The 15,410-nt window shown below is 38.6% G+C and overlaps 1 protein-coding gene across 2 annotated transcripts in view; it reads right to left on the minus strand.

Moving 5' to 3' along the window:
- The window catches only part of GOLGA4 (golgin A4), a 205,438-nt gene that overhangs the window by 64,320 nt on the left and 125,708 nt on the right, over positions 1-15,410 (minus strand). For both annotated transcript variants that reach the window (XM_082259202.1, XM_082259201.1), the window contains exons 16-18: positions 9,242-13,125; positions 5,171-5,292; positions 380-510 (exon numbers count right to left, since the gene is read on the minus strand). In XM_082259202.1, coding sequence (XP_082115328.1) covers positions 380-510; positions 5,171-5,292; positions 9,242-13,125 — 4,137 coding nt within the window. The remainder of the gene's footprint in view (positions 1-379; positions 511-5,170; positions 5,293-9,241; positions 13,126-15,410) is intronic.

Raw genomic sequence — 15,410 nt, forward strand, 5'->3', positions numbered from 1 at the left:
GTCTGTCAATGAACGATAGAGAAAATTAATACCATAGACTATCTTATTACAATGGCACCTAAAAGTGGGTGGGATATATTAGGCAGCAGGTGAACATGTTGTCCCTGAAGCTGGTGTATTGAAAGCAGAAAAAATGGGCAAGCGTAAGAATATGAGTGACTTTGACAAGGCCCAAACTGTGATGGGTAGGCGACTGGGTCAGAACAAAACAATTTTTTATTGCTAAAGTCTTAGTCTGATTTTATAGCAATAGGATATTTCCTGGAATTTCAAGTTCTGCATTTATGAAAAACAAAATTCTCTTGCAAATAAAATGAACATTTTTCAGTACCAAATTAGTTACTATAGCAATAAATCTGACCAGGTCTTTAACGCTTACCTCAAGGAGTTCTTCATACTTTTTGACCGTTCTCTTTAAGTCATCTTCTTTCTCTGCAATTTTTTTATGAAGTTGTGTTGTTTCTATATGATGAGATTGCATTAATTCAGCCTCAACTTCCTGTGCTTTGCCTTAAACAAAGAAAACCTTGTTATTTACCAGTAGGTTTAATTCTTACAGAACTATACTTAGTCATTTTTAATTTATTTCAGATCAGTTGAAAACATTTATTACGGATATTGGATGATCTCCGCTAAACTGCATTGGTACTGTCCATCAAACATTGCATTATATAATAATACACAATTATTGTAAGAATCATAAAATCCTTAAACCTGGCCATAGATGGATTGAAATTTGGCCGGTTCAACAGGGCCAGGATGAATTTTGATCCATCTATGGCCGTTCCAAAGTAGTCAATTTAATGATTGACTTCTCTTGGACTGGCTTGTTCAAGAGAATTTTCCTCTCAAATTTTCCTTCGATCCACACTGCAGCTCTGATCAGTGTATTCTAACCGTGGGGGTTGTCAGAATACAAGAATATAGTGGATGCCCCCGCTTGTGTGGATGAGGGAATCCATTCATTTTTTTCTTTCCAGGCTGATTGAGAAAAATCAGGCATAGCAGACCTCAACAGATACCCTAAACCACGAAGACTGCTTTTGCAACCCAATGTATTGCTATTAGGTATATATGAATATGTTTTTTTTTTTTTTATAGTAGTTGGATTGTTCTAATTTAGTGCCGGTTCACATTTGTGCAATTGCGGAGATCGCATGTAATTCGGAGCGCACTGCTCCTAAATTACATGCGATCTCATGTGCGGTGCGAATTTCAGCCATACACTTTGTATGGCTGAATTCGCACCGCATCTGCAATAAACACGCACATGAGGCTTTTTTTCATCTGCAGCAGAATCGGATCGCATAGTGGTTCACACTAGTGCGATCCGATTCTGTGCGAACTTGCAGATCACACTGCGATATGCGATCGCAACTGGGGGTGTCCTTAATTTTTAATTGACACCCCCTGTGTATTGCATATGGCAGTGTGAACTGGCAGAGGTGCGGATGCGATGCGGGATTACGCTGCATATTCACAGCATTCCCGCATCGCTTAAATGTGAACCGGCACTTACTGAGCATCATCGATAATAATAGTTATAGTAGTATCAGCTTCTTTCAAACATGTAAAAAAATATAAACATGAAGAAGAAATAGCAAAGTAAACATACATACATTAAAAACAAAATTGACACCAAAAAAAAAAAGAAACATAAAACTGTAAACAAAACAAAATCATTTAGTTTACATATTCAAAAAGGAGTGGGAAGAATTACCAACTTATTAGGCCCCTTTCACACTTGTGTGACTTGGGACTGAAAAGTCGCATGACAAGTCGTACTCCAGGGATTTCCAATGAGTACCGTTCATATCTGTGCGACTTCAAGTCGCAACGACTTCAAAGTAGTCCCTGCACTACTTTGGTCCGACTTTGATGTGTTTTGAGGTCCAAAGACATAGGCATAATTCAAAATCAAAATCACGGCAAAAAGTTGCGGCAAAATCGCGTGACTTTTAGGTCGCACAAGTGTGGAAGGGGCCTTAATCCCACCTGGTCGCCATAATTAATATTTATAAAGCTTCTCAACAGTATAAAGTTATACAAAAATAATTCTAATATATGATACTAATTTCTAATAATCTTGCTATACACAATCATACATACATACAGACAAACATAGATACATTCATACATATACAGTGGGTAAAATGAGCATTGAGCGCCCTATTTTCTAGGTAAATATAATTCTAAAGGTGCTATTGACGTGAAATTTTCACCACATGTCAGTAACAACCCATGCAATCCATACGTACAAAGAAAACAAAACAAATAAGTTCAGAAATTAAGTTATGTGTAAAAAAAATGGAATAACACTGGGTAAAAAAGTATTAAACACATAAAGAAAGGGAGGTGCAAAAAGGCATGGAAAGCCAAGACACCAGCTGAAATCTATCAGTAATTAGAAAGCAATCCTGCCCCTTGTCAAGGCAAATATCAGCTGGTTCAGTCTCAACTGATGGCCTACAAAAAGGTGCCTCATTACCAAGGTGTCACACAAGAAATATCTCGTGATGGGTAAAAAGCAAAGAGCTCTCTCAAGACGTTTGCAACCTTTTCGTTGCAAAACATACTGATGGCACTGGTTACAGAAGGATTTTTAAACTTCTGAATATTCCAGTGAGCACTGTTGGGGCCATAATCCGGAAGATGAAAGAACATCATTTCACAATTAACCGGCCACGACCAAATGCTCCTTGCAAGATTTTTGATAGAGGAAAAAAACGAATTTTCAAAAGTAATGCACTCAACTGCCATGGCCTATATGCACACTCACCACACAAGACTTCATTGCTGAAGAGAAAGCATTTTGAAGCTTGTTTAAAGATTGCTCCACAACATTTAGACAAGCCCGTGAATACTGGGAGAATATACAGTCTTTTTAGATGAGACCAAAATTTAACTCTTTGAAAGGCATAATACACACAATGTTTGAAGGTCAAATGGCACTGCACAGCACCCCAAAAACACCATACCAACAGTGAAATTTTGAGGTGGGAACATCATGGTGTGGGGCTGTTTTTTAGCATACGGTATTTCATATCGTTCAAAAGTAAACCAAGACATTCTTCATAAAAACTTGCTGCCATCTACTAGGATTATGAAGATGAAATGAGGGTTGACATTTCAGCAATGATCCCAAACACAAAGACAAGAAAACTCCCAACTGGTTTTTAAAGAAAGAAAATAAAGCTAGTAGAATGGTCCAGCTAATCATCAGACTTGAATCCAATAAAAAAAATCTATGGAAAGAACTAAAGGTCAGAGTTCACAGAAGAGGGCCATGGAACCTTCAAGATTTGAAGACTGTCTGTGTAGAAGAATGGACAAAAATCACACCTGAGTAATGCATGTGTAGTTTCTCCATACAGGCATCTTGAAGCTGTCATTACCAACAAAGGATTTTGTACAAAGAATTAAATAAATTTCAGTGAGAGTGTTCAATGCTTATTTTACCCACTGTACATACATACATATGCACCCAGAAAAAACTAACATTTAAAAAAAAAAAAAAACGAAATAACAAAATAAGCAGACAGTAAACACACAATGATAATTAAACCCTTTCATTCTTTTACCTTGTAAGAATCATCTCTTTATACCTCTTTTGAAACTGGTTTATGCTTGGATATTTCTTGAGTTTTACATTGAGGCTTCATCCACATGGACATTTTTACAGCTGCATCTAGGGGCATCAGGCGTTTTTTTGTCTGCCTTTAAACTCCCCTGCATGTTAGCCTATGTGTCCATGCACACATAGGCTTTTAGAAGTGTTTTGTGGCAGGAGCTTTTAGAGACTTTCCAAAAGCAGGAAAAAGAACCCAGTGCGTTCATGAACAGCAGAGTTTGGGCAGAGAAAACGTTTGATGCCACTAAATGCAGCTAGAAGCTGCTAAAAGCTAGTGCTTGAGCAGCAATTCATTTCAAATGGTCAGAATACAGTTATTGTCAAGGTAACCCTATGCATGCCAACAATGCTAAAATTGAAGTTTTGGCAGGATGGGAGTGCTACATCAGCTTGTAAAGACTTTTTAAAAGATTTTTATTTTTTAACAGCCAACATGTTTCGGGGGCACAGAATTCCCCCTTCATCAGGGCTAAAAACAGGCTAATGCAGGTACAAGGATTGGAAAGCAATTCAAGTGCCCCTATCATCCTGTTTTTATCCTGGAAGAAGGGGTAGGAGAGTTCTGAGCCACCAAAACGTGTTGGCTGTTACAAAATAAAAATCTTTTAAAAAGTCTGTACAAGTTGGCAAGAATTCAACAGTTGCTGTTGGACCACAAACCACCCTTCGTGTTAAAACACATCTGCATAAGGCTTAGCGCTCCTGCATCACAAAGAAAACAATGCTAAAATTGACCTGGGCCTATAGGCATTCATAAACTTTTGTTAAGAAATAACTAAAAAAAAAATGCTTTTGGTGTGAGATGTTGCGGTGATCCATGAGACTGTCACAAATGTGGAGATTGCCCATGCTCTAACAGTAATATTTGGCGAGCTTCTAACAAACGTATTCATATGCGCAGTGATTTTCTTGACTCTCTTAGAAATGGTACTTTAAGGCTGCATTCACATACTACTACACTTACTACACTGTATGCTTGTGCAAGGCTGTGTTGCTCTGTTTACCCAGATGGGAATGCACAGGTGTTCCGTGCATCCTGTCCCATTGATGTAAATTGGGACACAGCAATTGCAAGGACACACCGGCTATGTCCCAATATGATATCCATGTGGGTGCATGCATGTGTCTCCAAACTCAACACTGTCTGTGGTCGGGAACATGCACCCAGATGTCATATTGGGACACAGCAGCTTTTTGTGCATCAATGGGACTGCCTGCATGGGGATGCACAAAATGCCTATGCATCCCTCTGCGGGTAAACACAGCCCTGCAGAGGCTTATGGTATAGTACACCTCAGGTGAATGAGACCTTATCCAAATTCTCATCATGTAAAAATATCCAGTGAACATCAATCTGACATTCAGTAGAAGTTAATAAAACTGTATAAAGCTAAAAGGCACTGATTTGTGGGCTACCCAAAAGTCAGCCCTAGCAGGATGATCAGTTTTTGTAAATAAATTTGTATTATGCTAATCAGCAAGAAAAATTATAGGAACTACAACCAGTAATAAAGAACATGGGATAAAATGCATGCTTACCTATTGTCTCCTGAACAGCAGTTTCAAGCTCACGTTCTTTCTGTGCCATCTGTGTATTGAACTCTCTCATTAACTGCTTTAAAGTGGAATTGTGCTTCAATTCTTGATCTTCCTGCTCATGTCTAGACAAAAGAAAAATGTGTTAAGAGCTATGGCGTGTGGCATTAACGAGGAGAAAGTAAACCATTGCACTGCAATGTTTAACTAAAACCAATCTAACCATCCCCAAAAATCTGTGAATATTATCTCCAATAATATATCAATAATATATATTTTTTCAAACAAATAAGTGTGTTCACAAGCTTTATCACTTTCTAGACCCAGGGACATCTTTACGGGATCTGCTTAAAGTGGTTGTAAAGGCTATTTGCTTTTTTTACCCTAATGCATGTCCTGTCCCCTCAAGCGCACCACTTCCCCCAATTCCTAAACACAACTGCCTCCTCCCACTACCTAGGCACTGTCCCCAGGTGCATCTCCTCTTCCTGCTCTCACAGTAAACAGTAACAGTGTTGCTGTCAGTAAAATCCTGTGAGGAGCGAGTGGAGGGTGTGGGCGAACCATGCTGTGTGTTTATGTACGCACACAGCCTGGCTCGGGAGCACGGCGCACAGGTGCCCCCATAACACTATGTGTTTTGGGGGCACCTGCAGGAAGAAGAGGAGAACAGCTCCAGAAGAGGATAACTAAAGAAGAGATAAGAGGCCACTCTGTGCAATATCGTTGCACAGGGAGGTAGGAATAAACTGCTTTTTTAATGGAAAAAAAAAAAAAAAAATTACCTTTACAAACTCTTCCTTTGCAGTCACCAGGGGGAAGAATCACAAGGACACTCAACACAGGTTTTCCTGCTGATGTAGATGTGCCCTTGTGAGCTAAAACTCCCAAGAGCTAAAATGCTATTCAATGATATAGTAAGGGTGGACCTAATGACACCAGCCTTAGCCAAGAGGATTATAGAGGCCATTTCCCTAAGAGTTAAGCCACTGATGAGACAAAAGGTCATTCCATGCTGGAAGTTAGCCAGCAGACATGGCTGAAGTGCAAAATTACAAGCCTTCAGTGGAGATCGTAAGAGTTGAGACAAACACAGGCCTGTACTGCAAAATTCCACATAACAAATACGATTTTGGACTTCATGGGGTTAGAGCGCTGACCTCAGGAGATTAGACACCAGTAAAACAATAAGAACAGCCCAGTATAACCCCCTCTCTCTCCCTTCATGGCTTTGTTTAATTAGTAGGAGTAATAATAGTACTGGATCATAAGAACAAGAGGGAGGGACCTGTGTCCTGTAATATACACAAAGAAAAGGACTTTATGACAAGTCAAAAATTATTTTTTCTTAATCACACATTACAGGATCCTGAAGATGAGTATTCGGGTATACTGGGATGTCCAAAAGCAGTCCAATTGAGGAGTGGGAAAAAGAACAAACACTGTAGCAAGTATATTTCTAATCCAGTGTTAAACTTGTGACCCACAATACCGGGGCGAGCCTGTTTCTGCTTGTGAAGTCTATGGTTCCTTATGTTCCGTACTGGTAGAATGCGGAGTTCCAACAGTCTTGGGTTTTTGGAACTCCGTTGAAAAACATGATTAGGCTCAAGATCCTCAAGCAAAAAGGAGGATGGGGCTGGCTCCTGCACTGTAGAGTCCAAACTTTGCAGCAGAAAGTAAGAACTTTATCTAGTGGAAGAAAAACTTTGGACAAGGCTGTGGCTAAGATCAGGCTTATATACATGGTTGGATTACATGGTTCTCTGTCGGGTCTTGTACAGAAACTTGGACTTTGACTGACAGAGCCTGAGTCAACTATTCCTTCAGAAAAAAAGTTGACCAGATATTCCACGATGGGGATGCCCTGAGAGGGAAGCAGGGCAAGAACAGGAGTGAAGATTCAAGCTACAGTGGACATGATAAACAATGCAGGTATCAGTGATGTGCTGGGAAAAAGGGGACATGTAAGTAGGCATTTGTTAAGAAATGAGATCCTACACTTCGTTCAATTCGAATGTAGAATGGGATCTCAACTGTTCATCTGGTAATTGTATGCATATTTACATATTGGCAAAATGAATTGGTATCTTTTTAATTTTAAGTTATTTTTCTCCTTCTGTGCATCTTTTGATGAATTACCCTTATTATTAATACATATATTAAATTGAAAAATGTGAGTTTGAATCAATGTCCGCAACAGTGCTCGTTTATATATTTAGTGCAGTTGGTATAAAGTTTCGGCAGATATCACAAGCTAGACTCCTATCCCCTGAAAACACTTTTTGGCAACAAAATGCATAGGACTGAGCCTAGTCATGACTACATCACACTCACTGCCCTGAGCAAGGCAATGCTGTTTGTGCCTGTTTTGGTCTTAAATACTGTGAGAACCCTTTCATGAACAAGTTTTGTTTTAATGGCAACACTATAAGATGTGGCTCGTTCTTGTTCTTTCTTCATGGCGGTAACATTGAAATGATGCTATGAGAAAGTGACAGCGTTGGAGAGCAGTTATCTGTATCATATGCTTAGATGACCTCCTATTATGTAGACGTCTACGCCTGTGCACATAGAGGTGTGGGAGCCTTGCAGTGGTTTTTTCACAATATCACTGTTTGGAATAAACTTGTTAGCAATGAACTAATGGTATTTAATGATTTATTTATAATATACTGTATATGCACTATTGATTAGTTTATTTATTTTTGATGCACTTTCATATATGGTCTTTGATATGAATTTATGATTTATTATGCATGAGATTTGCGAAGCATCTGTGCACTGGATTGTGAGTATTTAAGGGGACAGCACTACCATTTTATGCTAATGTCTGTTTTTCTTGTATTCGGATTTAAGAGTGCTGCTGTTTTGATATTTACAAGAAGCGCAGGATTTTTTTATTTTATTTTTGTTTTTTTACAGAAAAGTGGGCATCCTGGTTGTCCACAGAGACTGGTCTAGAAAAATCTCCAATCGACCATTATACATAACATAATTATAATAAGTAATATAATTGATGCCCATAATCAATCCACACAGTCAGCTGCGATGGCCAACAGATGTTACTCCACTCTGACAATAGGGATACCCCTGTTATGGTGAGGGCGACTTGCTTGCAGACTTGGAGTACATTGGGGGGTCCAAGCCTTTAGAGAAATGGAGTTTCAGGTTTTGTCTTAAACCTAATGAAATTGATTCTTTTTAGTCTTAGGAGTAGAGGGCTTTCCCAGATCAGATGGAGATTTTGATTGTCCAGTTGTCCAGGGACATGAGTGCAAGAGGTGCTTCTTGCACTGAAGCTCCAACAAGCCAAAATTTGAGCCAAGGATCCTTCCCATCGGTACTGAAAGTAGGCCCATTCTGGATATTTGGCACAAAATATAAGTTAGTTCATCAACGCTACATGAAGGACAATAAATGGGCATTCCTAAATTCTATACATTGTCAGAAAGGGATCTTCTCAGCTGTCAATTAATTCCTGGTTATAAATAGGAGATGACAGCGTGCACAATTTTCACAGTGAGGGTGAGAGGATTTCAGCAAGGGTGTAATTACAACTCCCATTATCATCTGTTCAAAAAACACAATAGAGTAGGGCCACAGGCATTGGCTCCTTTTGCTGGAGGTCAGACGGATCTATTAGGAAAGTTGCAGGATCCTAGAACACAACCTTGGACTACACAGGTAAGGTCTGGCAGATGGACATGGTCGCAATGGCAGGAAGGACCTGGTGGGAGAATAAGGCCTTAGAAAAGGTTTCTAACCTTTTAACCACCTAAATCTAGATAACTTCAATTACACTGCCTGAAGGCTTAACAACTGCTGCAACATCAGTCACACATGGAGTTTGCCGTTTTACCAAGTTGGCAGACTGACAAACATACATTGTGAAAAACAGTAATATAACATATTATGCTAATCCAATGAGATTCTAACCCTTCCCCAAACAGGGTTTAACATGTAGAATTTTACTAGAGGAGCAAAAGTTAAACTCATACTTAAGAAAATCTACAATCTTTAAAAAATAAATAAATGTCACAGTAGAACTATACCTAAATTCTTCAGACTTACTTTATTTTTTGCTCGGTTTCTTCGAACAGTTCTTTCTTTACCAAATCTAACTCTTGATTATGTTCCTTTCGTAAGGTGCGCATGTCTTTCTGCAATTTGGTTACTTCCTTGCGGAATTTCTGTACTTCTCCTTCGGCTCCTTGAAGCTTTATCTTTAGTGCATTCTCTTGAGACTGAATTTCATCAAAGAGCACTTGTAACTCTTCACATGTCTTTGTTTTCTCCTCCAATTTGTCCATGCAAGCTTTCAGCTCTGAATCTTTGTCAGTTAATTTTTCCTGTAAAGAAAGTAAAACTTCCTGATGCTTGGAAGACAACTGCTCAATTTTTAGTTTTTCTGCTTCCAAGTCATTTACAATGCATAATTCTCTCTCTTTAAGACTCTGCTCAGTTTCACAAAGCTTTTTCTTGGCATCCGCCAGAGCGTCTTCCAGCTCTTTCACTCTCTGTTCTTTTAACGTTATATCTCTTTTAACATTTGCTAATTCGCTTTCTTTGCTATTGTGTTGCTCTAACAACAATGAATATCGGTTTTCATATTCTCCTTTTTCTTGGTGCCACCCTACTTGAACCTGCTGGCATTCTGTTTGAAGTTGATCTCTTAGCTCATTAAGCTGAATTTCCAGACCTTGCTTAGATTTTTCCTTCTCTTCCAACTGAGATGTTAGCTGCTTCTTGATTGAAGCAATTTTCTGCTCTGCTTTTTTCTTTAATTCTGCTATCTTTTTAGTACTATCAGCAGTCAACTGTTCCTCAAGTGCTTTCAGTGCTTTCTCTTTACTTTCTGTTAGTTCTGCTTTTAATGCTTCCCACTCAGACTGTCTCTTGCTAAAATCTTCTTTCAAGCTTAAGATTTCCTGGTGTAGTTTGAGTACCTGTTGTTGAGCTTCTGTGGAGTAGCTATCTTTTTCTGATGCAACAGTTTGAATCTGTTCAAGCTGCAGTTTTAATTCTTTCTTCTCTATACTTTGATTCTCAATCTGCCTATCTATTTCTTGCATTAAACAAACCTTTTCATTTGTGAGTTTGGCAATCTCAGCATTCATTTCTTGAATTCTTGAACTTTGGTTTTCTATCTTTGAGGCTAATTCTGTCTCTCTTTTGCTTACTTCTGCATTCTTACTCTGATAATTGTTCAAGTCTTCCGTAATCTTGTGTAGCTGGTCGTCTTTTTCGGTTAGTTGCCTATTGACCATTTCAAATTTTCCTTGTAGTTCTTTAATTGTTTGATGGTTTTGTGTGAACTTAACTTCAGCCTTTTTCTTCCACTCTTCCAACTTATGTTTTAGTGTGCCAGCTTCTTCGGCACAGAGTGTTTTCTCTTTACTTATTTCCTCAATTTTAGATGTTAAACTTTGGATCTGATTATGAAGGTGCTGTTGGCTCTCTTTGTGCTGTAAGGTAAGGAAAGCTATGGCCTTCTCCTTTTCTTCTAAATCCACACTGTTCTCAAGTTTTAACTTAAGTTCATTAATCTCTCCATCTTTTTCTTTTAAAGCAGCAGTCAGAGATGTAACGGAGTTGATGTTTTCTGAAAGTTGTTTTCTTAGCTCTGTGATGCAAGATTCGTTTTCATCAGCAACCTTCTGCTGGTTTCCTCCTTCTTTTTGTAACATCTCTTTCTCCACAATAAGAGCATTTAATTCATCCTTTATAACCAATATCACATTTTCTTTTTCCTGCAAATGCTGGGTAGCCTGGATCAGGGAAAGGTTTACAGAAGAAAATTCTTTATTTATTTGTTCAAGCTGAGTTTCTAAATCTTGAATCTTAGCCATATGTTTTGACACAGATCCTTGAACCTTAAATATTCCATTTTCACAATGTGTAATCCTTGGAATCAATCTGCTTATTTGATCACTATATTTATAACTGAATGCTGCGGTCAAAGATTCTAACAGTGAAACAATTTCTTTGCAGTGCAATTCAAATTTTTTTTCCTGTTCAAGTAACAGGTGACTGCACTGAGAATCTTTTTGTAAGAGCTTATCTGCCATTTCTTTATTATGGCAGGCCTCAATTGACTGACATTTTTCTTCAGCTTCTTGTAATTTACCAAGCAGTTCATTCGTTTTGCTTTTTCCCTCTTCTACCTCTGTTCTAAGCAAATTCAGCTGCTCTTCAAGCACCATCTTTTCATCCACCAAGGTAGTATATTTATTTTGCAACATTTCAAGCTGAGATTTCAAGTTATTTTCACTATTTGTTAAAACTAAAACCTGAGCAGATGCCTGATTAAGTAGCCCCTGTAATTCATTAAAGGAGATGCTTATTTTATTTTTCTCTTCCTTCAATTCAGCTATCTGTTTATCTGCTTCTTCCTTTTCTTTGCTCAAATTAGTAAACTGCTGTTTAATTTCTGCTGCCTCTTGCTCTTTTTCCTGAAGTTCAACCTCATGCTTTTCTCTCAGTTCTTCTGCATGCAGGCTAAGCTTCTTCTCCCAGCCCTGAATAGTCTCCTCCATCAGTCGCTGGTGAGTCTCACTAATACTTTGTATCTGCTCCTTGTGGTTTTGCTCCAGCTGAGACATTGTCGCATTAATTCCTTCAGAGCTGGCTTGGGCCATTTCCAGCATTTTCTCATTAAACTGCTTTTCTTTATTATTGAGTTCAACTTGTTTCTTTTCGAGTTCCTCTTTCATCTTACTTTCCAGCTCCAAGTATTTCTTCTTGGAGGCCTCCTGAATTTCTTTAATTCTTTGCTTCATTCTTTCGATCTTATTATTTTGTGTTTTAGTTTTTGCTTGGTGTTCTTCTTGCAAAGATGCCATTTTCTTTTCTTTGGAAGACACATTTTGGTTCAGTTCTAATATAATTTGATCGTGCGTTTCTTTGAGCTTCAAATTTTCATTCTCCTTTTCAAAAACAATCCTGTTTAAGTCTTCAATCTGACACTTATACTCATTTATCTTTGTCTCAGACTGCAATGTAAGAGCATTGATTTGGTCGTTCATGTTCATGGTTTGCGCTTCAATCTGTAAAGAAAGGTTCTGCACCTGCTCCTTAAAAGTATTCAACTGTAAAGTCAAATTACTACATGTGGTTTCTTTTTCTTTTATCAAATCTTTCAGATGAACATTCTCCTGGGTCACAGCATCTATCTTCTCTTGCAGTTCTGCTAGCCGAGCCTCAAATGCTTCTGCATTTTCCTGCATCTTCTTCAGATGTGAGCATTGTAATTCATCCAACTGAGAGGAGACAGCCTTACACTCAGCTTCAGCTTTTTCCAAAGTTTCACTAAGTTTCTGTTTTTCTGCTTGAATAATGTCCAACTCTTTCTCCTTACCATGCAACAAAAGTTTAAGACCATTCATTTCTTCCTTTAAATCTTTTTCTACCCCTTGGGTTAGAATTTCTGTTTCCTTTTCAATTGTACCGATTTGCACTTGATGCTGCTTCTGCAGCTCATTCAGCTTAGCTTCATAATCCTGTTTCATCTCATCCATCTTATGCTGACATGCTGAAAGCTTCTGTTCCATCTCCTGACGAAGTTTTAAGGCTTCAGACAGTTCAGATGAAAGGGCTTCCAGCTCTGTTTGCTTTACATCTAGTTTCTCCAAGGTCTTCTCGTTCATTTCTTCGATATGAGCCTGAAACATTCGTTCTTTCTCTTTCAGCTGCAGTTCACGTTCTTGCTGAAATTGCTCTTTCATCTCAATAATGCTGGCTTCGTGTTCTTGTTTAATACTTTCAAGCTTCTCTTTCAATAACTTTTCAAATTCTTTACTACGAAGTTCAAGTTCTTTTTTGTGTTGCTCCATAAGTGTACTTCTCTCTTCATTGTGCTTGTTTGTTTCACATTCAATTCGTGTTGCCAATTCTCCTGTCTTGTTGTCACTGTCTTGTGAAGCTTTTGCAAGGAAGCTTTCTAGTTCAAGTATTCTCTGTCAAGATAGATAGGTAGTAGGGTAAAAACGGTATACTTTTCCAACCAACATGCAATAAACATTATAATAAAGCATGAATAATATGCATTAGAATAGGTTTTAAAAAAATGAAAACTAAACTAATCCAACGAAATATATTTTGGGTGCAATAAAACAAAAAGGTGTGCAATGTCTTCCCATTTGTTTTCTTTAGAAAACAGACGTAAAATATTCGGAGAAGAAAATCTGGTCTACCACCAGTATGCTGAAGAGAAGTATCCTTGCTCAGTGGTTTCTATGCAGAGGTCCGTTATAATTCCTAAACTACAATTCTAGCTCTACAGCCAGCAAAGCTCAGGCCTTCCTGCTGATATGAGAGCTCTAACTCTGACTTAGTGGGGTGGAAATTTGATCTCTGCAGAGAGAATATTGCAGTCATAAAAAGACAAGGATCCTTCTCTACAGCATGTTGGAAGGGGACAGCCTTTTCTTCTCTGGTTAGGAAGAAAAACTATGAGGCTTTGCACACCTTTTATTTCGCTACTTTAAAGGGGTTGTAAACCCCATTCATGAAATTTGAGCTAAGCACATATCTGTAGTGTATACTTTTCTCCCTCCATAGCTCTAAGTGTCTTTTCTCTCTGGTGCTTCAATCTTCTGTTATCAGTGAGTCACTTTTGACAAGTTCACCGACACATGAGATAACATGAGCCCAAAGTTTGTGAGGGAGCTTAGAGGGAGATAAGCGTGGAGTCTATTCAAAATACAGTTCTGCATGTTCCTTTGATCATCTGCCTATGTGGTGAGAGGGGGGGGGTCCATTTTCTCCAATCAGCTCTCGCACAGTGTATATCCAGTCTCCCCGACCACCCCTATGTACTGCTGAAGGATGACGAAAGACTTTTAACATGATCTGCACATTTCAAAGGGTGTACAAAGGGGAAGACAGGAGATAAACAAGTAAAATTTATGTAGGAGGATTGGTTTGATCTCTGTGTATCATCTGACACTATTCACTTTCCTGAGTATATGTTAGGGTTTACAACCATTTTAAACTGTCCAGTTGGGCTTTAAAGTAGTATTAAACCCAAGAGCAAACATTTATTATATTGCAGCTTACCAATTCTTAGATGTGGTGACTGCATTGATTTTACTTTGGACTTTTTCTTTATCTTCACCTGCTGATTTGGCCAGTACATTTCTTGTTTTTCAACAGAACAAGACCAACTATTCAGCACTGACAGGGGTGCTTACACTAATCAGCTTGTATTTATTAATGTAAAATCTTTATCCAAAAGAAAAAAAATCTGTTTGCTGTAACTGATTGTGTAAATGCAGTGTGAGCTGGAGTTTGGCTTCAATTTGTTAGAGCATTTAAATCTGCTAGTCCATCTAAAATTCCCCTGTCCCCTTGTCTCCAGACTGACAATGCTGCTGTCCAAAGGAGCCCCTTTGCTACTACATCCAGATTGGGGACATTCTACAGGAGGTGTGTTACTAGCCAGATCACCAGGTGAAAACAGAGTCTAAAAAAAAGGCTAAAAATTGAAAATGAATGCAGCCACCTCATCTAAGGACTGGTAAGCTACAATATATTAAATTTTTGGTTTTGTGTTTAAAACCACTTTACATTTTTTAACTAGTTAAATTACATCTGAAGCTAAAAATCTGTGCAACAAATGCCTGGTGTTGAAACTCCCAAGACATGCCAACAGATCGAGCCTGTCTGATCTGGGGGTGCAGCAAAAAAAGTCAGTTCAGTAACCCTCACTCTTTCATCTCTATGGGCAGCCCCTGCTGAGCATAACTGGACTCCTATTGATTCTCTATTGTCGGACAAATCCTCAAGAGCCTATATCCATTATTTAATTATGGAATACCTTGAAAATAACATCAAACAATCTTCCCATTGACACTGTGGGAGGCCCATAAATAAGGTGGTGATTGGGGGTGACTGTATTAAACTGGTTTCGCCCCTTAAAACAGAAATGCGTGAATCACCTTCAACAGCTGGAAGATGACTTCCAAGAGAAGGCGAAAGCCCTAAAAAGAGCCCCAACTACATGCAATTATCTAGATGTAGACTGGGCCACTCGTGAGCATAATCTCTTACTAGTACAACAATCTGGGAAACAACTGCGCCAAACAATGCACAAGTTCTATTGAAAGGGGAATAAACAAGATATGCTCTTGGCAAACCAGCGGCAACGCATAGACCTAAGTTACAAATCACTATGCCTCCCTACAGGAGCACTTTCTAGTGATCCAGCAAAGATAGTTGCAGAATTTGCTAACATCTCGCA

Source organism: Pelophylax lessonae (genome assembly GCF_965119305.1).
Source record: "Pelophylax lessonae genome assembly, chromosome: 5".
Classification (NCBI taxonomy): domain Eukaryota; kingdom Metazoa; phylum Chordata; class Amphibia; order Anura; family Ranidae; genus Pelophylax; species Pelophylax lessonae.